General features: G+C 38.7%; 1 protein-coding gene across 2 annotated transcripts; it reads right to left on the bottom strand.

Annotated features, from left to right (window-relative positions):
* Positions 1-1,934: 1,934 nt before the first annotated feature.
* LOC107649198 (zinc finger protein 420-like) lies at positions 1,935-26,208 on the bottom strand. Of its 2 annotated transcripts, none has more exons than XM_056825841.1 (4): positions 26,109-26,208; positions 25,518-25,636; positions 21,910-22,036; positions 1,935-6,446 (listed from the first exon to the last, which is right to left on the bottom strand). In XM_056825841.1, exons 2-4 carry the CDS (start codon positions 25,548-25,550, stop codon positions 4,219-4,221), a joined length of 2,388 nt encoding a protein of 795 aa, XP_056681819.1. In that variant the 5' UTR covers positions 25,551-25,636; positions 26,109-26,208; the 3' UTR covers positions 1,935-4,218. The 2 variants fall into 2 exon arrangements, with proteins under 2 accessions (XP_056681819.1, XP_056681818.1); XM_056825840.1 differs by having other exon boundaries at positions 25,938-26,194.
* Between the last annotated feature and the right edge of the window lie 718 nt (positions 26,209-26,926).

The following is a 26,926-nucleotide window of genomic DNA, read 5'->3' as shown; positions in this document are numbered from 1 at the left end:
GGTGTGGGTAACAAATAAGGCAATTCTTAAGAATTTAAATACTTAATATATTCTGGAAATGGGTAGGAGTCTCATATAACTTAGAGCACAATTAATGATTACAAAATACAGCTCAATTTAAAAGTTATTTCCAAACAGATTTCTACATTACTTCAATTTGTAAGACACTCAAGCATCCAATTAGATCTTCTGCAAAATTTTATTTTTAAGATGGTTTTCAATTCACACTAATTTTTCCATTATTCCTTCCAAGCTGCTCACTACTCAGAATGATCTTCCTTTCTTGGCTGTTGAAACAAGAAATCTTTCCATCTGAAGGGTGCTCTTATTGAAGAAACATAATGTTGTCATGGGAACTTGCCCTCCAGATAATGCCCTAATAGGTCCCTTATCCCAAGGACTAAAACTACCATTTCCTTATTTATGTACTACCATGAGGATATGTTAGCTCAAGGCTTCAGGTTTCACTGACCTAGGTCACTGGCCAGACCATATGTTAAAAGGAAACATCTGGGACTAAGACTGATGTGTCTTCACTTTTGGTGACCCCCACCCCTATCTCCTCTATATAAACCAGACCCATTCAATGCTTGGGGTCTTCCGCTCCTTGTGGAGGCCCAAGCCATAGCTTGAATAAAGTACCTCTTGTGTATTGCATTACCATGTGTGTCTACTCCTTGGAATCTGGACCAGAACTTGACCGAACATTTGGGGGCTTGTCCAGGATTCCAAAAGTTTGGACCGCACAGTGGTAAGGTACTTATATCCCTGAAGGGAAATCTGAGTGCATCTGTCAGTGTGAATGTGTATGGGGAAGGGAGAGTCTGGATCGCAGCATACAGCTAAGTGGCTGGCAGATTCCATGCTCTGTGGATTATATGGAGATAGCCTATTGCCAAGTCGGATCTATTAAGACCCCTTTCACCTGTTTCTGAGTGAGGACCTTCCAAGTACGTGGTTCCTGAGTCCTGCAAGGGGCCAGGGTGGAATATCTGGGAAAACAGAAGTTGTTGTTTCGAGAGATTGAGAGATTTCCCTCCTAGAGGATTTGTTAAGAGTGCTCAATAGGTACTTTGGGATGGTTAGAGGCCCCCACCCAAGTTGGACTTGGCACAGGGACCAGGTCCCTGCAACAGAGGTTTGAGTCCTCTGAGGACCCAATGCATCCTAAGGAGCACCTTTAGATGATGAGTGTGAAAAATTTCCACTCTGGCAGATGTGCCAATGAATAGGACCTCTAAGATAAGCCCCTGGGGTCAAGGGAGTGTGCTCTTGCCAGCCCTGAAACCTAGTGACAGTCTGTATCTCTGTTGTTCATTTTCCACATCTATTTGTTGTCTGGATTTTACTGTTGTCTCATATGTCTTTCTATATTTGGCCTCATGGGCCAACAAACATCTCGTCTCTGTGTATTCTTAAATTGGACACTCACAAAAAAGAAAAATGGAGGAGTTGCAAGATTGAACTTCCCACAATCAAAAATCCTTAGCAGAGGAGAAAAGCAAATATCTATTCAATGAATTCTTCCTCTTTCTTCCTTTGGATGGGCTCCCAAAGGAGAGAAAAAGAGAAAAATTCAGAGCAGAAAAGGGAGATTTTTACTCCACAGTTAGAGGCACTTTTAACTTAAGATTAATTCTAAGGGTTTATGCATGAATCTTGGGAGGATAGCTAATGATTTTGACATGTGTTAAAGGCAGGTCTTCCTTGTCCCCCATTCTACCAAGTATCTCAAATTTGGCTCCTACCTGGCTCCTATAATCTAGTCCCTTTTCTGTCTTTCATGGTGTGGCAAACTTTCTATAGTTCTGACTACTGATTGGGTAAATGCATAATTGCTTAAATCATTTTAATTGGGCCCTGATTCAAGGACCTGTTATGGATTTATTTTTCCTTTACTTAGAATTTTTACACATAAGACTTTGATAGTCTATATTTCATCCAATATACTTTTTTAATTTGGATTTTTAAAATATTTTTATTTCTCTTGCGAATTGATTCATATACCTCATAACTCAGCCATGCATCCCTAAGTGAACCCTGTGTTTTTCAACACCCTCTTCAGGAGGGAATGTATTATTATCATTATTATTCTAAATTGCAAACTTTAAATTCTTTTTGAGAGTAATTTAAGGATGAGAAACAGGTTACCTCTCCAAATCCAGAAAGAGAACTGTTTGGAGAAGGCACCATTAAGATGCCTGCACAGACAAGATGCTGCACCAGAAGATCCAGAGTGAACTTTGGGATGTGGTGATTTGAACTGTGTGGGGTTGAATGAATTTGCTTTGTATGTATACTCTTATGCCAAAGGGGACTTCCCCCTAACTGGCTTTTTGTCCATGCACCTAGCAATCATTGGTTTTGTTCTCTTTTCCTTTTATCCCAAAATTATTGTAATTTCAAAGTTGGTTATTTTTACAAGATCCATTGGAGAGACCAGTCTTCCATGGATCTCAGGAGAAATATACAATTGAAAATCTGTTACGCTAAAAATGAACTACATTTCCCGGGAGCCCACTGACTTCCTGTCATTGAGTACTTCCTGTAGATAGGGGATATTAGGTGGCGATGTGGAAGGTCCCACCTCTTTAATTCCTGTCCCAATATTGGTGGTGGTAAGGTGTGTGTTTGGACAGGTTGATCAGCCATGGGCATGTGGTCTTTATTTTGAAGCTTCTTTATTCCTTGATTTATAATGATCTTTAATAAACCTCAAAAAATATAATATTTTTATTATGAGAGATATAATTTTAAATTATTACAAGGAAATGTTTATTTTTCATGCTTTAAGTCATCTGATTATGCTCTTATTAGAAGAAGTTAACAACAGTCAAATCATCATGTGAATCACCTGAACCTCTTATAATCAATAGAATAACACCAGTGAGATTGGCAAAGAAATACAAGGGAATGGAATGTTGAATGAACTGACAATCAATGAGACAGAAGGAAAATTCCAAAAAGAATCTGAGGAGGAGAAGGTAGTTGGAAAGTCAACAGCTGAAGAAAATAACTTCTGCCCTGGAAGACTAACAGGCTTGCTCTGGATTCCTGACTATTGGTTGACTCAATATTGAAAAGAGTAGCGCTTAGCTTTGAAGAACAGTTTAGCTCTGAAGAGGCTTTTCAGTTCATCAATGATATCCCCTCTTAGACAATTAATTTCATTTCCCCTGTATTGAACTTCATAGGAGGTTAGGGAGACCTGATATTCTCTCTTTCCTTCTTTCACTTCCCTAAATTTCCTTATTCAAGAATAAACCCTATTTTCAGAAAAGAACTATAGTGTGAGATTAGCCTTTTGAAATTGCTAATAACTTACCATCTGAGGAGAGCTATTAGGATCAACTGTGAGGGGAAGAGGAAGTGAGGTGGGAGAGAAGGAGTGCAGATCCTGGCCTTTCCTCTATCTTATTTTCTGGTGCTATTGCTCCAACTCATATCTACTACCATAAATATCTTAAATGGGAGTGTCTATTACAACTTGGAAGAACAAAAGATCAAGAACATCAAGAAAAATTATGAAAAAAATGTGAAAGGTGGCCTAGCAGTACCAGATCTCAAAATGTACTATAAAGCAGTGGTCATCAAAACAATATGGTATTGGCTAAGAGACAGGAGGGAGGATCAGTGGAATAGACATGGTGTAAGTGACATCAGTAAAACAGTCTATGATAAACCCAAAGATCCCAGGAATCCTGAGGAAAACACATAAACTTGAGCACAGTCATTTGGTTTTGTTGTACTATGAATCCTCCAACATGAAATAAGAGATGATCTCTGGATGAAAGCCTTCCTACAGGGAATCCATCTGGAACTGATCTGTTCAGAAGACATTTTCTCCTACTGAAAGAGCTCTGGACTCTCCATTCCAATGTCTTTTTTCATTCATGACAGGAGTAAGATTTCTATCCAAAATAAATTCTCACGTGGGAATAAGAGATGATGATTGCCTGAAGGCCTTACCACACTGATCATATTCCTAAAGTTTCTCTCTTATGTTAAATAAGAGTGGCAACTATATGCTTGACCTGACTTATGAGGTTTCTCTCCAGTGGGGATTTTCTGACATGAAGCAACTGTGGATCATTAAGAGAAAGATTCTCCAATTTTATTTCATTCATAAGGTTTCTTTCCAGTGTGAATTCTCTGATGTATAACAAGATAACTCCTCCGTGTGAAAGCCTTTCTACACAGTGTACATAGGGTTTCTCTTCAGTGTGGATTCTCTGATGTGCAGCAAGAGCTCTTCCCTGTGAAAGCCTTTCCACATTGGTTACATTCATAAGGTTTCTCTCCAGTGTGGACTCTCTGATGTATAGTAAGACTCACCCTGTGTATGAAAGGTTTTCCACACTGCGTATATTCATACGGTTTCTTTCCAGTGTGGATTCTCTGATGAATAACAAGATAACTCCTCCGTGTGAAAGCCTTTCCACATTGTGTACATTCATAGGGTTTCTCTCCAGTGTGGATTCTCTGATGTGCAGCAAGAGAGCCCTTCTCTGTAAAAGCCTTTCCACACTGTGGACATTCATAAGGTTTCTCTCCACTGTGGATTCTCTGATGTCTAACAAGATTACCCCTCTGTGTGAAAGCCTTTCCACACTGTGTACATTCATAAGGTTTCTCTCCAGTGTGGATTCTCTGATGTGCAGCAAGAGAGCCACTCTCTGTGAAAGTCTTTCCACACTGTGGACATTCATAAGGCTTCTCTCCACTGTGGATTCTCTGATGCTTAGCAAGAGAGCCACTCTCTGTGAAAGCCTTTCCACACTGTGTACATTCATAAGGTTTCTCACCAGTGTGGATTCTCTTATGTGCAGCAAGAGAGCCCTTCTCTGTGAAAGCCTTTCCACATTGGTTACATTCATATGGTTTATTTCCAGTGTGGATTCTCTGATGTGCAGCAAGATTATCACTCCATGTGAAAACCTTTCCACACTGTGTACATTCATAAGGTTTCTCTCCAGTGTGAATCCTCTGATGTGCAGCAAGAGAGCCCTTCTCTGTGAATGCCTTTCCACACTGTGTACATTCATAAGGTTTCTCTCCAGTGTGGATTCTCTGATGCTCAGGAAGATTATTGCTCATTGTGAATGCCTTTCCACACTGTGTACATTCATAAGGTTTCTCTCTAGTGTGAATCCTCTGATGTGCAGCAAGACTCACACTGTGTGTGAAAGCCTTTCCACACTGTGTACATTTATAAGGTTTCTGACCAGAGTGGATTCTCTGATGTGTAGCAAGATTATCCCTCCGTGTGAAAGCCTTTCCACACTGAGTACATTGATAAGGTTTCTGTCCAGAATGGATTCTCTGATGTGTAACAAGTTGGTCGCTCCATGTGAAAGCCTTTCCACACTGTGTACATTCATAAGGTTTCTCTCCACTGTGGATTCTCTGATGTCTAATAAGATTACCTCTCTGTGTGAAAGCCTTTCCACACTGTGCACATTCATAAGGTTTCTCTCTAGTGTGGATTCTCCGATGTGCAGCAAGAGAGCCACTCTCTGTGAAAGTCTTTCCACACTGTGGACATTGATAAGGTTTCTCTCCAGTGTGGATTCTCTGATGTTTAGCAAGAGAGCCACTCTCTGTGAAAGCCTTTCCACACTGTGTACATTCATATGGTTTCTCACCAGTGTGGATTCTCTTATGTGCAGCAAGGTGACTCCTCTCTGTGAAAGCTTTTCCACACTGTGTACATTTATAAAGTTTCTCTCCAGTATGGATTCTTTTATGTGCAGCAAGATTACGTCTCTGTGTGAAGGCCTTTTCACACTGTGTACATTCATACGGTTTCTCTTTACTGTGTCCAGTAAGAGAGCTACTCTCTGCAAAAGGCTTTCCACACTGTGAACATTCACAAGGTTTCTCTCTAGTGTGGATTCTCTGATGTCTAATAAGATGAGCCCTCTGTGTGAAGCCTTTTCCATGTTCCTTATGTTGATGTCTCTCTCCAGAGTGGATTATTTCATATGAACCAAACTCAGAGTTCTGACTGAAAGGTCTCCCACCTTTATTACTCATAGAAGGCATCTCTACATGTTTATTTTTTGAATGTCTTTCAAGCTCTAAACTCGAGTCATATGTGACTGTCCCTAGGTTACCTTGATACATGGGCATTTCTGGAGGCTTCTCATGTGACTGATTAAATCCTACTTTTTCAGGAAAGCGTTTGGTATATTCACTATCAAGACAACAGTCATCTCCTGAGGTCAGTTTTCTATACTGATTTAAGACTGAATGTTGGCTGCATTTCTCTGGATCTTCATTAAATTCACAGTCACTCTTTGGGTTTTTATTTACCTTGATATTAGAGTCACAGTTTTCTCTCAAAAGGAAGTCACAGGGACCCTTATTCTTGCCTCTTGGAGGGCCAGATCCTTCTACAAAAAGGCTCTGCTTTGTAGATATCTCCTTCACTTCAAAATTAGTCTCTGAAGAAAAAAATAATGACATGAGCACAAAACAAAAAGGGACATACACATACATGAAATATAAATTCTTTTCTCTAATGTCAATAAGTAAATTGATTTTTATTTGATGTCCCAAGGCCAAAAGGAGTTTTCAAATTTAAACTAGAAGAACCAGGCTTAGGATACAGCATTTGGTCATAACTGCAAGATGGAAGATTTTAGAAATACTTTCCCAATAACAATGAAACCTCACAATGGATCTGTGATACCGACAAGACCAAGATTCTCATCATACTTCACAACTCATGTCATGTGTGAAAATTGGAGAAGTGACCTGACCAACGTTGAAAGCTGAGCCAGTGGTCTCTCAGAAGTAAGGGTCACTGTCTAAGTGCAGAGGTTAGTTCAAATAATAGATGAGAGATGCTGCAAGCTCTAGCCTGCATAGGCATCACAGTGTTCTGGCATGTCACAAGGTTTTGTTTATTATATAGGATCAGTGAGTACATACTTTTCTGGCATACAATCAATTTTCAACATACATGATCTGCATGTAATTGGATATGTCACACATTAAGAAATCACTTAATCAACATTCTGTGACCATTTACCACGTTGCTACAACAGAGAAATTTGTGATGGATATAAATGACATAGATAGGGTAATCTGGAGGTTAGTTCCTCTTGACCTGCTGAAAATCATTGTTGTTTTTGATCAGCTTTCACAATGAATCACAATTACTTAGGAAATGGGTAACAAAACATTTTGTAGCTAGGTACAGGGTTAAAGGGTAACTTAAAGCAGACCAGAATTGGGGTTTTCCTTAGTTTACAAGTTCTACTTTTCTTGTGTTACTTTAAAGCACCTAGCAATGTTGGCTGGTTTCTGTCTACAAACAGATTCAGTGGAATGAGACTTGGGCTTCAAGGTGATTGCTGTTCTTGGCTTGCCTGGCTTATAATAGGAGTGAATGTATCTCTATGGAGAGGGAAAGGAGGTGGGTAATGGGTAATGATCTTTAGGTTTTAATTCTATGAATATTATGTTCTTGGGGTACTAATCTGGGGGGATTTGGATGGGATGTATATTTATTCTATGAGACTTTGCTAATATAATTTCTTTCGTATTAGAGAGAGAACAGTAATCATCCATTATTGAGGGAAGTTAAAGAGAGAGAGAGAAGTCACAGAGCAGGATCAGTGGGGGCCTCATTTTCTGTGGGGCCTACAAGATAGCCCCCATTTCCCAAACTGTGACTTTGTGGGGGTTTGGCCCCCAGCAAACAACTTCCATGCAAGTAGACTATTACTCAAACTCTGTGCCTAAGCTTTGTTCACAGTATTAACCAATATTTGTCCATTGCCCTTTCTGTCTTTCCTTTTAAAGTCACTCATTGATTAATCTTATCATTTTGTCAGTTTCAGGGAACCTTCCAGATATTTTATTCCCTTTATTTTGGATGTCCTATCACATGGTCATTCTTGGTAAATTTTATATGCTAAACTAAGAAACAACTTCACTCCTTTTAACTCTCAGGCCACAATTTTCAAAGTGCAATATATGTTTTCTTCTTTTCTCTACAGATTCAAATATATTATGCTATTCAGTGCAGACATACTAAATATTCATCTTATTTTACAATCTACCATATATTATGTCTCCTACTCTATACTGAGTCCATCATGCATCTCTCAGAAAATGAACAGTATGAGTCAGGGTTGGTCTGCCAGCCCTGAGTCTAGCCCTACCTTTGCTACAACAGATAAAAGTCTTTTGGGGTAACAGCCATTATACAAGTGCTTTCACCTCACTCCCCTGGACAGGAGATCTTTGAACCTTTTTTCTCTAGCAGCCATGGTGATTCCTCTCACTGAAAACCAGAGATAAAATTTGCTCTTGTAACTGGAAGTCCTGGGCATAAGGAAGAATGAAGGGAACAGTAGAGAAAAATAAAATAAAAAATTGGTCCTCTTAATGGAAAGGAGGCAGGCAAACAAGGCCTATAGAATGGTAACTATTGTTTTCATTGTTTGGCCATTTACAGCAGTAGAGATCATGTAACACATTTGCAATCAGAAAATTCCCATCTTGATTTCCCTCTTATAATCCTAGGCACATAGAGCAGGTATTTTTAAATGCTTATTGCCTTCCCTTCCATTCCTATCACCAGGCCTGGAATTTGAGGGAAGATTCAAGGAAGAATAAGGATAAAATTGCTAAACTAGGCAGAATTAGGGGCCTTGAGCTATAGTTTCATGCTTCTTTTTAAATTTTATTTCCATATTGTTTATTTTTAGAAGTGAATAATCATACAAAACCACAACCTCAAAACAAAAACCCAAATAAGTGAAAAATTGTATGCTCTCATCTGCATTCCAACTCCAATAGTTCTTTCTCTGGAGACATTATTTGTCACAAGTCCTTCAGAATTGTACTGGATCACTGTATTGCTGAGAGTAGCCAAAGTGGTCACACTCAAGCATTCCATAATATTAGTGTTATAGTGTATAATGTTCTCCTGGTTCTGCTTATTTCCCTCTGCATAAGTTCCTGGGGGTCATCCCAGCACTTTCTGAAATCATCCTGTTTGTCATTTCTTATAGCACAATAGAATTCCATCACCTTCATATATGGCAATTTGTTCAGCCATTCGTCAACTGATAGACATCCCTTCAATTTCTAATTCTTTGCTACCACTAAAAGAGCAGTTACAAATATTTTCCTATATAAGTAGGTCCTTTCCCTTTTATTCTGATTTCTTTGGGGCACAGACCTACTAGTGTTTTTACTGGATCAAAAGGTATGCATTGTTTTGTAGTGCTTTGGGGAATTATTCCAAATTGTTCTTCAGAAAGGATGGATCAGTTGACAAATCCAACAGCAAGGTATTAAGTGTCCCAATTTTGCCACATCCCCTTCCATCTGTGTCACTTCTCTTTAATGTCATATTGGCCAATCAGTTAGGGGTAAAGTGATACTTTAATTGACTTCTCTAATCATGAGACATTTACAACATTTCTTCATATAATTATTGTCAGCTTTGGTTTCTTCACCTGAAAATTGATTATTCATAACCTATGGCCATCTGTCAATGGGAAATAACTTGCATTCTTGGATAAATTTGACCTAGATCTTTTTATGTTTTAAAAATGAGATAACAGAAATCTGTTATAAAATAGTATTTCCCAGTTTGTTGTTTCTCTTTTAATCTTGGTTACATTGCTTTCATTTGTTGAAAACAGTTTAAAGTGATTATAGTCAAAATTATTCACTTTATATCTTATAATGTTCTCTGTTACTTGTTTGGTCATAAATTGGTCAATTACTATTAAAAAGGGTTCACACTTTCCTGATTAAACAGTTTCTGAGGGTGTGAACTCTTGGGCAAACTCTTAAAAGAATTCACAAGTTTCTGACTGAGTTAAAAAAAAAAAAGGTGGAGTTCTCCAAATATCTTGCTGACTTCTCACCTAACACTAAGTAGGGTGTTCAATCTTTTGTTGATTCCACTTAAAAGGTAGACAAAGGAGAGTTAATCCTGTCTTCAGTCTAGTGAGGTACTAAGTAGGGGTACTTAAGTTAATGTTAACCAAAGTGTCAATTCCAACTAGGCAAAGAGAGTAAAGGATTCCCTTTTCACAAGTGTAAACTCAGAATAGACAAGAGACCCAAGAATTCCCTTTCACAGTAGGATGACCTAATATCATAAAAAAGATAATACTACCTAAATTAATTTACTTATTCAGTGCTGTTCCTAACAAAAGAGAAAAAAGTATTCTATAGAATTGGAAAAAATAATGACAAAATTGATCTGAAAGAACAAAAGATCAAGAATGTCAAGAGAAACATTGAAAAACAATGTGAAGGATGTTGGCCTGGCAGTACCAGATGTTAAACTATACTATAAAACAGTGATCATCAAAATAATATGATATTAGCTAAGAGATAGAAGGGTGGATCTATGGAATAGACATGGGATAAATGACCTCAGCAATCTACGGTGTGATAAACTCCTGGATCACAGCTTTTGGGATAAGAACTCAATATTGGATGAAAATTGCTGGGAAAATTAGAAAGCAGCATGGCAAAAATTGGGTTTAGATCAATTTCTCACATCTTATACCGACATAAGTTCACAATGGGAATATGGCATTAACACGAAGAGGGATATTATAAGTAAATAAATTGGGTGAACGAAAACTCATAGACCTGTCAGATCTATGAAGAAGGGAAGTATTAAAGACCAAGAAAGAGACAGAGAACATTGCAAGAAGTAAAATGAATCATTTTTACTATATCAACTTAAAAATGTTTTGTACAAACAAAACCAATGAAATAAAAATTAGAATGGAAGCAAAAAACTGTGGGGGAAAATTGTATAACAAATTTCTCTGACAAAGATCTAATTTCTCAAATATAGAAAGAACTAAGTCAAATTGATGAAAAACCAAGCATTTCCCCAACTGACAAATGGTCAGTGGATAAGATTTGGCAGTTTTGAGATAGAATCACAATAGTCAATAATCACATGAAATAATGTTTTCAATCCCTCCTGAATAGAGAAATAAAAATCAAAAGAATTCTGAGCTACTCCCTCATAGGTAGCAGAGAGGCCAATATGATAATAAATGAAAATACTGAATATTTGTTGGGATGAGGCAAATTTGGGATACTAATGCATTGCTGGTGGATTTGTGAATGGATCCAACCATTCTGGTAGACAATTTGGAATTATGCCCAAAGAGCTTTAAAACAATGCATGCCTTGTCATCCATCAATACCACTACTAGGTTTGTGTCCCTAATTGATTAAAAAAGGGAGGGGGGGCAGTGAGGTGGCTCAGTGGATTGAAAGTAAGGCCCAGAGATGGGAAGTCCTGGGTTCCAATTTGTCCTTAGACACTTCCTAGTTGTGTGACCCTGAGCAAGTCACTTACCCCCCCCCATTGCCTAGACCCATGATGATGATGATCCTATGACATGTGTGTCAGCACTGACACACTTAGTCATTTTTGATGACACAAGGCTGCACACAGAGAAATATGGGGCCACATGCCAAGAAGTATGTTTTTTTTTTTCTCAAAGTGACACACCACCTGAGGTATGCTCATTTTTTGGCACATGTTGACACACTAAGCTCAAAAGTTTGCCTATCACTGCCCTAGCCCTTACCACTTCTGTCTTGGAACCAATATGTGGTATTGGTTCCAATATGGAAAGTAAGAGTTTTAAAAAAAAAAAGGAAAGAGACTTCCGGTTAAGATGGCGGCTTAGAGAAAGCTAAAGCTCAGATCTCCTGAAAACCCTTCCCGACCGATCTCAAACGATAAGCTTCTAAGGCGCCGAAATTCAAAACGATCAACAGCACAGACCCGGGGAACCCTCCTCCTGGACCTGGACCCGGATCAAAAGGTACGGCTCCCCTTAAAAGCCAGAACCCGAGATCACTCGGACCTCAGGGGTAGGAGCGCAGAGTCCAAGGCTCCCGGAAGCCGCAGCCCGGCCGGGCTCAGAGAGCAGAACCCTCAGGGCCTTCTACAGTCCCGGTGAAAGTTACTGCCTGGGGCTTCCGCTGCAGAGAGCTGGTCGAAACAACAGCAACCCTCAGGGCGGGCAAGACAGCCTCACGGGCTGGATCCTGCTATCCAACTCTCAGTGAAAGTCCTTGCCCGGAGCTTGGGAAAGCTGCAGCCCATCCCCCCGCAGGCCGACGAAACAGCCTCACGGCCAGCGATTCTGAAGGCAACTTCCGGAAAGCGAGCCGGGGGGAGAGTGTGGCCTCGTGGTCCGACCCTTCCATTCCAGTTCCAGTGAGGCATATTCAGTTTAACCCAGGGAAAGCTCATAGAACTATCTGTCCAGGACTAAAGCCTCTGAACACCAGAAAGAGACAAGAAAAACTAATCCTCCACATTCAGAAATGGCAAACTCCACAGAACCACAGAAGCCCCAAAATACCAAGAAAAATAAGAAGAAAGGGGCGACTTTGGACACATTCTATGGAGCCAAAATACAAAATACAGAGCAGACAGAAGATAATATAAAAGAAAATGCTCCAAAACCTTCCAAAGGAAATGGAAACTCTCCACAAACCTATGAAGAATTTGAATCAGAAATGACCAAAAAGATGGAAGCCTTCTGGGAGGAAAAGTTGGAAATAATGCAAAAGAAATTCACGCATCTACAAAACCAGTTTGACCAAACTGTAAAAGAAAACCAGGCTTTAAAGGCCAGAATCAGGCAGCTGGAAGACAACGATCGTGTAAAAGAGCAAGAATCAATAAAGCAAAGCCAAAATACCAAGAAATTAGAAGAGAACATAAAATATCTCACCAACAAGGTGATAGATCTGGAAAATACGGGGAGAAGGGATAATTTAAGAATAATTGGACTCCCAGATAAGCCAGAAATAAACACCAAACTGGACATGGTGATACAAGATATAATCAAAGAAAATTGCCCAGAGATTCTAGAACAAGGGGGCAATACAGCCACTGACAGAGCTCACAGAACACCTTCTACACTAAACCCCCAAAAGACAACTCCCAGGAATGTAATTGCCAAATTCCAAAGCTATCAAACAAAAGAAAAAATCCTACAGGAAGCCAGAAAAAGACAATTTAGATATAAAGGAATGCCAATCAGGGTCACCCAAGACCTTGCAAGTTCTACTCTGAATGATCGCAAGGCATGGAACATGATCTTCAGAAAGGCAAGAGAGCTGGGTCTCCAACCAAGAATCAGCTACCCAGCAAAACTGACTATATACTTCCAAGGGAAAGTATGGGCATTCAACAAAATAGAAGACTTCCAACTTTTTGCAAAGAAAAGACCAGAGCTCTGTGGAAAGTTTGATACCGAAAATCAAAGAGCAAGGAATGCCTGAAAAGGTAAATATTAAGGAAAGGGGAAAATGTTATCTTCTTCTTTTACTCAAACTCTCTTCTATAAGGACTACATTTATATCAACCTATGTATACTAACATGTGGGGAAAATGTAATGTATAAATAGGGGGTAAAGAAAGACCAAATAGAATAATCATTCTCACACAAAGATTCACATGGGAAGGGGAGGGGAAGAAAACTCCTATAAGAAGGAGAGGAAGAGGGGGGGGGGTTACTTAAACCTCAATCTCAGGGAAATCAGCTCTGAGAGGGAAAAACATCCAGATCCATTGGGATCTTGAATTCTATCTTACCCAACAAGGGTAAGGAGAAGGGAAAATCAAGGGGGGGAGGGGGAGAGGGAGAACAAAAAGGGAGGGAAAGAGAGGGGGGAGGGGGAGGGAACAAAAAGGGAGGGACTAAAAAGGGAAACATCAAGGGAGGGGACAAGGGGGACTGTTTCAAAGTAAATCACTGGACTAAAAGGTAGAGCCGAAAAAGAAAAGCTCAGAATTAGGGAAGGCAATCAAAATGCCAGGGAGTCCACAAATGACAATCATAACTTTGAACGTGAATGGGATGAACTCACCCATAAAACGTAGACGAATAGCAGAATGGATTAGAATCCAAAACCCTACCATATGTTGTCTTCAAGAAACACACATGAGGCGGGTTGACACCCACAAGGTCAGAATTAAAGGATGGAGTAAGACCTTCTGGGCTTCAACTGATAGAAAGAAGGCAGGAGTGGTAATCATGATATCTGATAAAGCCAATGCAAAAATAGACCTGATCAAAAGGGATAGGGAAGGTAATTATATTTTGTTAAAAGGGACTATAGACAATGAGGAAATATCATTAATCAATATGTATGCACCAAATAATATAGCACCCAAATTTCTAATGGAGAAACTAGGAGAATTGAAGGAAGAAATAGACAATAAAACCATACTAGTGGGAGACTTAAACCAACCATTATCAAATTTAGATAAATCAAATCAAAAAATAAATAAGAAAGAGGTAAAAGAAGTGAATGAAATCTTAGAAAAATTAGAATTAATAGACATATGGAGAAAAATAAATAGGGATAAAAAGGAATACACCTTCTTCTCAGCACCACATGGCACATTCACAAAAATTGACCATACATTAGGTCACAGAAACATAGCACACAAATGCAGAAAAGCAGAAATAATGAATGCAGCCTTCTCAGATCACAAGGCAATAAAAATAATGATTAGTAATGGTACATGGAAAACCAAATCTAAAACCAATTAGAAATTAAACAATATGATACTCCAAAACCGTTTAGTTAAAGAAGAAATCATAGAAACAATTAATAATTTCATCGAGGAAAATGACAATGGCGAAACATCCTTTCAAACCTTTTGGGATGCAGCCAAAGCGGTAATCAGAGGTAAATTCATATCCCTGAATGCTTATATTAACAAACAAGGGAGAGCAGAGATCAATCAATTGGAAATGCAAATGAAAAAAACTGGAAAGCGATCAAATTAAAAACCCCCAGCAGAAAACCAAATTAGAAATCCTAAAAATTAAGGGAGAAATTAATAAAATCGAAAGTGATAGAACTATTGATTTAATAAATGAGACAAGAAGCTGGTACTTTGAAAAAACAAACAAAATAGACAAGGTACTGGTCAATCTAGTTAAAAAAAGGAAGGAAGAAAAGCAAATTCACAGCATTAAAGATGAAAAGGGGGACAGCACCTCCAATGAGGAGGAAATTAAGGCAATCATTAGAAATTACTTTGCCCAATTATATGGCAATAAATACACCAATTTAGGAGAAATGGATGAATATATACAAAAATACAAACTGCCTAGACTAACAGAAGAGGAAATAGAATTCTTAAATAATCCCATATCAGAAATTGAAATCCAACAAGCCATCAAAGAACTTCCTAAGAAAAAGTCCCCAGGGCCTGATGGATTCACCTGTGAATTCTATCAAACATTCAGAGAACAGTTAATCCCAATACTATACAAACTATTTGACATAATAAGCAAAGAGGGAGTTCTACCAAACTCCTTTTACGACACAAACATGGTACTGATTCCAAAACCAGGCAGGTCAAAAACAGAGAAAGAAAACTATAGGCCAATCTCCCTAATGAATATAGATGCAAAAATCTTAAATAGGATACTAGCAAAAAGACTCCAGCAAGTGATCAGAAGGATCATTCACCATGATCAAGTAGGATTCATACCAGGGATGCAGGGCTGGTTCAACATTAGGAAAACCATCCACATAATTGACCACATCAACAAGCAAACTAGCAAGAATCACATGATTATTTCAATAGATGCAGAAAAAGCCTTTGATAAAATACAACACCCATTCCTATTAAAAACACTAGAAAGCATAGGAATAGAAGGGTCATTCCTAAAAATAATAAACAGTATATATCTAAAACCAACAGCTAATATCATCTGCAATGGGGATAAACTAGATGCATTCCCAATAAGATCAGGAGTGAAACAAGGATGCCCATTATCACCTCTACTATTTGACATTGTACTAGAAACACTAGCAGTAGCAATTAGAGAAGATAAAGGAATTGAAGGCATCAAAATAGGCAAGGAGGAGACCAAGTTATCACTCTTTGCGGATGACATGATGGTCTACTTAAAGAATCCTAGAGATTCAACCAAAAAGCTAATTGAAATAATCAACAACTTTAGCAAAGTTGCAGGATACAAAATAAACCCACATAAGTCATCAGCATTTCTATATATCTCCAACACAGCTCAGCAGCAAGAACTAGAAAGAGAAATCCCATTCAAAATCACCTTAGACAAAATAAAATACCTAGGAATCTATCTCCCTAGACAAACAAAAGAACTATATGAACACAACTACAAAACACTCGCCACACAACTAAAACTAGACTTGAACAAATGGAAAAACATTGACTGCTCATGGATAGGATGAGCCAATATAATAAAAATGACCATCCTACCCAAACTTATTTATCTATTTAGTGCCATACCCATTGAACTACCAAAATACTTCTTCACTGATTTAGAAAAAACCATAACAAAGTTCATTTGGAAGAACAAAAGATCAAGGATATCCAGGGAAATAATGAAAAAAAACACATATGATGGGGGCCTTGCAGTCCCTGACCTAAAACTATATTACAAAGCAGCAGTCATCAAAACAATTTGGTACTGGCTAAGAAACAGAAAGGAAGATCAGTGGAATAGACTGGGGGAAAGCGACCTCAGCAAGACAGTATACGATAAACCCAAAGATCCCAGCTTTTGGGACAAAAATCCACTATTTGATAAAAACTGCTGGGAAAATTGGAAGACAGTGTGGGAGAGACTAGGAATAGATCAACACCTCACACCCTACACCAAGATAAATTCAAAATGGGTGAGTGACTTAAACATAAAGAAGGAAACCATAAGTAAATTGGGTAAACACAGAATAGTATACATGTCAGACCTTTGGGAGGGGAAAGGCTTTAAAACCAAGCAAGATATAGAAAGAATCACAAAATGTAAAATAAATAATTTTGACTACATCAAACTAAAAAGCTTTTGTACAAACAAAACCAATATAACTAAAATCAGAAGGGAAACAACAAATTGGGAAAAAATCTTCATAGAAACCTCTGACAAAGGTTTAATTACTCATATTTATAAAGAGCTAAATCAATTGTACACAAAATCAAGTCATTCTCCAATTGATAAATGGGCAAGGGAAATGGATAGGCAGTTCTCAGATAAAGAAATCAAAACTATTAACAAGCACATGAAGAAGTGTTCTACATCTCTTATAATCAGAGAGATGCAAATCAAAACAACTCTGAGGTATCACCTCACACCTAGCAGATTGGCTAACATAACAGCAAAGGAAAGTAATGAATGCTGGAGGGGATGTGGCAAAATAGGGACATTAATTCATTGCTGGTGGAGCTGTGAACTGATCCAACCATTCTGGAGGGCAATTTGGAACTATGCCCAAAGGGTGCTAAAAGAATATCTACCCTTTGACCCAGCCATAGCACTGCTGGGTCTGTACCCCAAAGAGATAATGGACACAAAGACTTGTACAAAAATATTCATAGCTGCGCTCTTTGTGGTGGCCCAAAACTGGAAAATGAGGGGATGCCCATCAATTGGGGAATGGCTGAACAAACTGTGGTATATGTTGGTGATGGAGTACTATTGTGCTAAAAGGAATAATAAAGTGGAGAAGTTCCATGGAGACTGGAACAACCTCCAGGAAGTGATGCAGAGCGAGAGGAGCAGAACCAGGAGAACATTGTACACAGAGACAAACACACTGTGGTATCATCGAACGTAATGGACTTCTCCATTAGTGGTGGTGTAATGTCCCTGAACAATTTGCAGGGACCCAGGAGAAAAAAAACACCATTCATAAGCAAAGGATAAACTATGGGAGTGGAAACACCGAGAAAAAGCAACTGCCTGAATACAGAGGTTGAGGGGACATGACAGAGGATAGACTCTAAATGAACACTCTAATGCAAATACTATCAACAAAGCAATGGGTTCAAATCAAGAAAACATCTAATGCCCAGTGGACTTACGCGTCGGCTATGGGGGGTGGGGGGGGGAGGAAAAGAAAATGATCTATGTCTTTAATGAATAATGCTTGGAAATGACCAAATAAAATATATTTAAAAAAAAAAAAAGGAAAGCACCTATTTGTACAAAAATATTTATAGCTGGGCTTTTTCTGGTAGCAGACAATTGGAAAATGAGGGAGCTCTCTCCACTGGGGAATGGCTGAACAAATTGTGGCTTATGATGATGATAGAATATTACTGTGCTATAAGGAATAATTAATAGACTGGTGGAGACTGAAATAAGCAGATCCAGCAGAACATTGTACACAGAAACTGAATTGCTACTAAAAGGAATGCAATGATCCAGGACATTCAGAGGGACTCATGACAAGGAATGCTATCCACATCTAGAAAAAGAACTGTGGGAGTAGAAATCTAGAACAAAACATGACATCACTGGTTTATATGGGTTTGGTTTTAAAAGATTGGTCTATTACAAAATTCAATAATATAGAAATATGTTTTGAGTGACAATATGGGTATAATAACACTGTGGAATTTCCGAAGATTAAATTAACTCTCCTGTGCCCATTTTTAGATTTAATCACCAAAAGCGTAAACAACCCACTCATACTTGAGAATGGGAGCTCTGTGACCCCCATGTGCAATAGTGGGTGACGAATCAGAATCGACTTATTGCCTCCCTGGGCAGTCCGAAGCAAAGCTTTAGCTGTAATTCATATACGTAAAATGGAAGAAAGTCACAGGAAGTGACAAAAAGAAAAGATCATTAAAAATGCCAAGGACTTCCCGTGAGCTCTTTTGTCATTTGTCTTTTGCGGGACTTGACTATGGAGGAGTTCTGACTGAAGATCTCAGACTGCTTCTGCTTTCTTTAAAATTACCATGTGTGGTGAGTAAAAAAGGCTGACTCCTTCTCTTGGATTTTCTGAAGGGACTGGCCTCAGGAGAGACCTACCCTATTGAGAGAGGTCTCCGGCATCCCCAGGTCCTCTGCTCAAGGCCTCCTTGTCTAAGGACTAATTAGCCCTGCCTGGGTTGAGCCAGGGGCTGGAGCAAATACTTAGTGTATAGGCTAGATATCTTACCCTATCCTCTCTGATTTTCTTGCTTTCACTCTTTCTATATTTTATAAATAAATTTCTAAAATAAATCTCTGTGGAATTTGACTAAATTCCCAGCAACCCTAATCCTTAATAATCCAGCCCAACCTTTTATATTAACCCCTCACAAATTGCTTCTGACCTACTGGATGGAGGAGGGAAGAGCAGAGGGAGACATCATGAATCATGCAATTATGGAAAGAAATTTAAAAAGAAAATTAAATTTAAAAACCTGACACCCAGCTCTCACTTGTGGCTCCCAGTAGCTGCTAGCATGCGGCAGTGGCCACACCCCGGGCAACAGCTTCGACAGGCCAGCTAAACCTTGTGAGGGTAGCCATCGGGTTGTCGACTCCTGGTGAACCAGGGCTTTGCTCACCCAGCATGTGAAGACTGCTTCGGCGGAACAGATGGAAGAAACCAACAAGAAGGTTCAACGACTGAGAGGGCGACGCAGCAAAGCACTGTGGAGTGCTTAGGGCGTGTTGGAGCACAAAGGACAACACGGCCATCCAATGCAGCTGAGGAAGTCTCCAGGTGTAACGATTTTTCATGCCAATGGACCCAGGCTTCCAACGCCGAGAGAGTGGGACTGTCTCTGTGCAACGACTTTTCCACTTAAATCTCCTTCACACACAAGTATTTTTGTGCACACTCATCTACACACCATAGATGAAAACTCACAAAGACAATTGTCATCCTCGGGTACCGAGAGAGTACTACCATAATCATGCGTGTATAACCTGGATCAAATTGCTTAGCATCAGAGGGAGGAGAGAAGGAAACCGTTTGGATCTCAAAACTTTGGAAAACATGTTTAAATTGTTATTTCTTGCAATTACAAAAAATAGAACAGCTTATTGATTAAGCTTACTAGTTTCTAGTATAATATTAAATTATACTGGTGATATGCATCCTGGCTGTAGTCTTGATCTTACCGGGAAGGCTTCTAACTGATCCCCATTGCATATAATACTTGCTGACGGTTTTATTACGGATACTATTTATTATTTTAAAAGATGGCCATTTATTGCTTTGTTTTCTTGTGTTATTAAGAGGAATGGGTATTGTATATTGTCAAAGATGTTTTCTTCATCTATGGAGATAATTGTGTGATTTCTATTAGATTGCTTACTGATATGGTCAATTATGCTGATAGTTTTCCTAATATTAAACTAGCCTTGCATCCCTGGTAGAAATTCCACCTGGTTATAGAGTATAAACTTTATGAGCTAAGATTTTTGCATCACTATTCAATAAGGGAAATTTGCCTATAGTTTAATTTCTGTGTTTTTCTTCCTCCTGATTCATCCATCAGCATCCAATTTGCATCACACTAAAAATTTTGTAGGACTGCTTTTCCTATTTTGCAAAATCATTTAAATATTAGATTAGTGCTCTAGTGCCCTTTTTTCCCTTTAAGAACAAACTCCTAATCTTATTTATTAGTTCAAAAGTTCTTTTACTTTCAATTTTGTTCATTTCTCCTTTGATTTTTTATTTACATTTTAGTCTTTATTTGGATTTTAAATTGTCCTGTTTCACTTTTCCCCCTACTTTATTTATATAAATACTCATGGATAATAAATTTCCCCCCAAGTACTGCTTTGGTTACATTCCACAACTTTTGATATGTTGTTTCCTCATTGTCATTCATTTTATGACATCATTGATTGTTTCCATCATTTGTTTGTTGACCCACCCCTTTTCACCAATTAGATTATTCAGTTTCCAATTAATTTTAAACTTTTCTTTACATTCTTATTGAGAATACTTTTATTGTATTATAATCTGAAAAGGTTGCACTTATTACTTCTGCTTTTTCACATTTCATATGAAAGTTTTTATACCCTGGTACATCATCTTTTGTGTATTTTCAATGTGCACCTGAAAGGAAAATATATTCCTTTTTCAATTTCATTCTCTTTGCTTCAGATATCCAGAACTGTAACTTGTCTAAAATTTCATATACTTTCTTTATTCGTTTCTTGTTTATTTTTTTGGTGAGAGTTCTGATAAAGGATGGTTGAGATTCCCTACCAGTATAGTTTTATTAGCAATTTTCTCCTTATTTTCCTTTAGTTTCTATTTTAAAATCTGGAGGCTATATCATTTGGTGCATATATATTAAGAACTAATATCTAAATGACCTTTTTTATCAAGATGTAATTACCAACCTTGTCACTTTTAATAAGATCTTTTTTTGGTCTAGTTTTGTCTGAGTTCATAATTGCTACTCCTGCTTTTCTTATTTGAGTTGAAGTCCAATAGTTTCTTCTTCATGCCCTTCCCTTTACTCTCTGTTTCTCTACCTTGAAGGAAGGAGCATGGGAGGCACTAATAAAGGCTTAAAAAGGGTCCAGGGTCTTGAGGTTGCCTTCTGCCCTGGTACAGGGTATAGAGCAGTACATAGAGAGTGAATTTTTTGCACTCATCTTTGTGCAGTTTTACATCCAATTCTTCTTTGTCCCCAGAAATAGACCCCTTCTGTCTACCTTTCAAGACCTTACTCTGACCCTTGTTCATTCTGTGATTCCAGCATTTTAGAAGCACTCTTTTAAGGTTCATTTGAGATTTTCAAGATAATTCCAGCTTTTGCTTCTCCTCTTCTGCCTTCTTGGCACTGCCTCCTTCGTTAATACTTCTTTAAAAAATCCTTTCTAAATACCACTCATCCCACATGGGAAGGGGCTGCCTTGACAGGTAGATGTCCCCTTCAATGGCCATCTGCAAGGAAAATCTGCCTTGGTATTAACATCGAATTTCCACACAAAATCAAATTAGAAGGTCGACTAGATGACTTCTGTGATTAGCTTCAGGAATGTAAATCTGTAACAATGTTTTAAGTTTTCACCAGAATCTACCTAAAATAAAAGAGAGACAATTCAAAGTTAAAGAAATGGTCCTTACCCACGAAGAGTAGATTCTGCACATTCTCCAGCATCACCTCCCTGTACAGCTCTTTCTGAGAAGGGTCCAACAGGCACCACTCCTCCTGGGTGAAGTCCACAGCCACATCCTTGAATGTTATTGACCCCTAAACCAGCAAAAGTCACAAGATTTAGAGCTGAGCCTGCAGAATTCATTCAATCTAGTCTTCATCAACTAACTTGAAGAAAGTGAAGCACACAAGGGACTCACCCCAAACTCTTCACCTTGAAGAGTGTCTGAACCAGCTCTGGAGACCAGTCATTCAGAGCCCAATGGAACACTGACAAAGGCATTTTGTGTCTGAAGTCAGAATCATGTTGGAAGAGTAAAGACGGTAGAAGTGTCTCACTATGAAATGCTTTTCCCTATGGATTAGGGAGAGGGTATGTGCTCTCTGAGGGAGGCAGGAGATTCCGTGGAGAAGAGAGATGATCTGAAATCCCTCCTCATCACAACTGTCAGAATTCATCTAATAAGAACCTTTTTTTCAAGTTTGTGAGAAGGAAACAATTATTAAGTATTCTGGGAGAAAATATTACCAATGATTAATGAGGACAAATAAAAAAAAAAAGGATTTCTTTACTTAAGTTCCTAAAAGTCTGAAAGACTCTTATCTAGCTGAAAGCATAAAGAGGACTCCACAGTTATATGGAATCAGACTGATTCTAGCTAAGTGACGAAGAGAAAGTTTTTGTTGTTATATTGAGAATTTGACAAAACACTGGGTATGATGTGTAGAAACACTAACAGTAGTAATTAGAGAAGAAAAAGAAATTAAGTTAGGCAATGAGGAAACTAAATCATCACTCTTTGCAGATGATATGATGGTATGCTTAAAGAATTTTAGAAAATCAACTAAAAAGGTAGTGGAAATAGTAATAACTTTAGCAAATTGGCAGGGTACAAAATAAACCCACATAAAACATCAGTATTTCTATATATTTCCAACAACACTCAGCAGCAAGAGTTAGAAAGAGAAATGCCATTTAAAATTACTCTAAAGAATATAAAATATTTGGGAATTTATTTACCAAAGCAAACACAGGAATTGTATGAAAGCAATTACAAAAAGTTTTTCACACAATTAAAATAAGATCTAAACAATTAGAAAAACATGAATTGCTCATGGGTAGGACAAACTAATATAATAATGGTATTCTGACTGAAATAAATTTATAACACAGTTCATTTGGAAAAACAAAAGATCAAGAATATCAAGGAAACAAATGAAAAAAATGTGAAGAAACCTGAACTATCAGTACAAGATTTTAAACTGTGCTATGAAGCAGTGATCATCAAAATAATCTGCTACTGCCTAAGAGAAAGACAGGTCAGTGGATCAGTGGAATAGACTTGGGGTAAATGACCTCAGTAAGCCAGTGTTCCATAAACCCAAAGATTCCAGCTTTTGGGACAATCTGACAAAACTATATGACTATCTGAAAAAAACTGCTGGAAAAATTGGAAAACAGTATGGGAAAAATCAGGTTGAGATGAACATGTCACACCCTATACCAAGATAAATTCAAAATGGGTAAAAGACTTAAATATCAACAGTGAAATCATAAATGAATGAGAACATAGAATAGTTTACCTGAAAATTCTACACAAAGGAAGGAATTTAAGCCTAAACATGAGATAGAGGACATTACAAAATGTAAAATGAATCATTTTGATTATATTCAGTTAAAAAGGTTTTGTACAAACAAAACCAATGTAACCAAAGTCAGAAGAAAAGCATCAAACTGAGAAATTTTTTTACAACAAAACTCTCTGACAAAGCTCTAATATTAGGAAAGAAGTCAACTGTAAAAGAAATCAAGCCATTCCCCAACTGATCAATGGTCAAGGACATGAATAGGCAGTTTTCAGATGAAAAAATCAAAACAATCAATAATCACTTGAAAAAGTGTTCTAAATCTCTCCTAATCAGAAAAATACAAATCAAAACAATTCTGAGGTACCATCTCACACTTAGCATATTGGTCAATACGATAATAAATGCTGGAGATGAGGCAAATTTGGGGCACTAATACATTGTTGGTGGAGTTGTGAAGTGATCCAACCATTCTGGAAGGCAATGTGAAATTATGCCCAATGAGCTTTAAAAGACTGCAAGCCCTCTGATCCAGCTATAACACTGCTGGGTTTGTATCCCAAAGAGGAAATAATGAAAAATACTTGTACAAAAAATATTTATAGCTGTGTTTTTTGTGGTGGCAAACAATTGGAAAATGAGGGGGTGTCTCTTGATTGGGAATAGCTGACCAAATTTTGGTATATGTTGGGGATGGAAGACTATTGTGCTGATTGATGACCTGGAAGCTTTTCATATGAACTGGGAGAACCTCAGTAAACTGATGCAGAGTGAAAAGAGCAGAACCAGCAGAACATTGTACACAGGAAGTAAAACATTGTGGAACAATCCAGTGTATTGGACTTTGCTACTAACAGCAATGCAACAAGCCAGGACACTCCTGAAGGACTTATGTAAAACTGTGCTATTTACCCTGAGAGAAAGAACTATGGGAGTAAAAATGCAAAAGGAAAACATATGACATCACTTACCACATGCTTATATGGGATTATGATTTGGGGTTTAGGCCTTAAAAAATCGCTCTAGAGCAAAAATGAATAATATGGAAATAGGTATCAAGTGACAGCATTTGTACAACTCAGTGGAATGAATTGTCAGCTTTGGAAGGGGGGAAAAATAGGGGCAGGAAAGAAAATGATTCATATAAACATGGGGAAAAATTGAAAAATAATTAACAAGTTAATTGATTTTTAAAAGATCACTCTATTACAAATATGAATAATATGGAAATAGGTTTTGAGCAATAATACATGCACAACCCAGTGGAACTCTTTGTCCGCTCCAGGGCAAGGAAGAGGGGTGGGGGGAGAGAATATAAATCATATGACCATGGAAAAATATTCTAAATAATTTTTTTAGTTAAAAAACAAAAATAATAAAGGAACCAAAATGAAAAATACTGAGAAAGCAACAGGATAGATAATCCTGTTAGGGTCAAGGTAAATGATTTGAATAGAAAAGAAAGATCTAACGTTTCTATGTGTTAAATGTTAAATTAAACTCTTAAGTTCCTGACAGTTTAATAATATTTGAAAAGCAGATCTTTTACCCTCCCTTGGAATTTCCATCCTTTTTACTTATACTAAAAACACGCCTTTTCCTGTCTGTGCTCTCACCTGATCTCACCCCAAACCTCTTCCAAAGCCTCCCTGGCAGGCCTGACTGACCTGGCCAAACCCAGAATCTGGAGGTCAGGAGCAGAGACTGTCCCTGGATCATCCCTGGATGGTGGGACACCCTGCAAACCCCCTCTGATGGAGGGTGTCACAGTGGAGGGTGAATGAATAAATGTCTGCATTTGGGTCTGGAACCTGGGGTGCCTCATCCAGGCAGGAGCTACAGAGGCCCTGGAAACCCCCAGAAGACAGCTGGTGATTGTGGGTAACCTTTGAGGTCACACTGACAGCAAGCAGTGATGGCGCCCCTGGAGGCTGGGAAAGACAGAGGTCTGAGTTCTGCTGGATTCCACCTTGGGATGGACTGCACTCACCTGGGAAGGGGGCCTCGGGGTCCCGGGGGCCATTCCCTCTGGCTCCAGGGCCTCTGCTTGGGCCAGTAGTCCCTCAGGAGGTGGGAGCCCCAAGGAGGGGAGACTTCCTCTTTGTGCACCTGTGGGGAATTAGAGGGGGGAGGGCTCAGAGGAGATCCCAGGGCCCTTGCCCTGGCCTCAAGGGAGACTCCTAGGAGGAGAGGTTACTGGGTAAGGAGACCTGGACAGGGAGACAGGCATCAGGTGAAGGTTGGGGGGAAATGTGTTGGCATTTGTTCTGTGGAGAGATCAGAGCTCCTTCCATGGCGTGTGGGTACAGGCATCCCCCCCCCACTCTAACCAGGATCAGATTGGCTCATTCTGCCCGTAGACCTTTGGGGAGGGGCCCAGACAAGCCTTTCCCCCATCTTGTGACTGTACCCCCTCCTCAAATCTTGGGGGAAGAAGGAGAAGAAGGTAGGGGCCTGTTCTGTCCTCTGTGGGAGGCCAAAGGCCTGCTATGGGTCCTGGTCCAGACAGGGCCTCCCACTCCTGACACGGGCACTTCTGTATTTGTCCCTTTTCTATGGTAGTTTAAAGTGATGAACAGACACAGAGACACAGAAGAGCCCCAACTGTCAGCGGCTGCTTCCTTTATCTCCTCACTGAGGAACTCTCCCACCTAACTTCCTGTCAGAGGGCAGCTACTTCCTCTCCTCAGGCTGGTCTCCCTGGTAATGGAATTTTCAGCTCTGCCTCATTGACTCCTGTCAGTTCTGATCTACTTAGAAACCAGCTCTCTGGCCTCTGAGAGAGACACAGGGAGAGACTAAGAAAATCCCTTTAACAGAAACTTCCATGCAAAGGTTTTTGTTGAAACAGCCTCCAAGTGAACTCGAGGAAAGTGTGGCAAAACAGCCAAAATTCATTGAAGAAAATGATGATAAGTAAAAAAATACCAATTAAGTTTAGCAATAGTTACACATCACAAGTAATGTGTAAGGTCAATTTTGTGTTTAAATGCAGGATTATGTGTGTAGAGAGTAAGTTATGTTACGCGAGAGCACATGGCATGGAAACCTTTAGCACCAGCATCTTCACCTGACCTTGAAAGTAAATAATGTTTCATAAGCAAGTTTATTTCTTTATATTTTTTCTTATTCTCTATAAATATATTTGTTTGTTGTATATAAAGTACATTTTTCATTTAAAAACATTATAAAAGAAAAACTATGTGGTTTTGGGGGTTATCAATTGGCAAAAGAAAATCAAAAACATCCCCAAAATCCAAATAAAAGAGAAAAAGTAACTTCTGGATGAAATATAAAATGTCAAAGTCTTGTGTGTAAAAATTCAAAGTAAGGAAAAATAAACCTAGAACTAGTCCTTGAATCAGGGTCCAATTGAAGTGATATATGTCCCACAATCCT

Source organism: Monodelphis domestica, chromosome 4, assembly GCF_027887165.1.
Source record: "Monodelphis domestica isolate mMonDom1 chromosome 4, mMonDom1.pri, whole genome shotgun sequence".
NCBI lineage: Eukaryota > Metazoa > Chordata > Mammalia > Didelphimorphia > Didelphidae > Monodelphis > Monodelphis domestica.
Note: the sequence above shows the minus strand (reverse complement) of the source record. Positions and strands in the feature narration are given on the sequence as shown.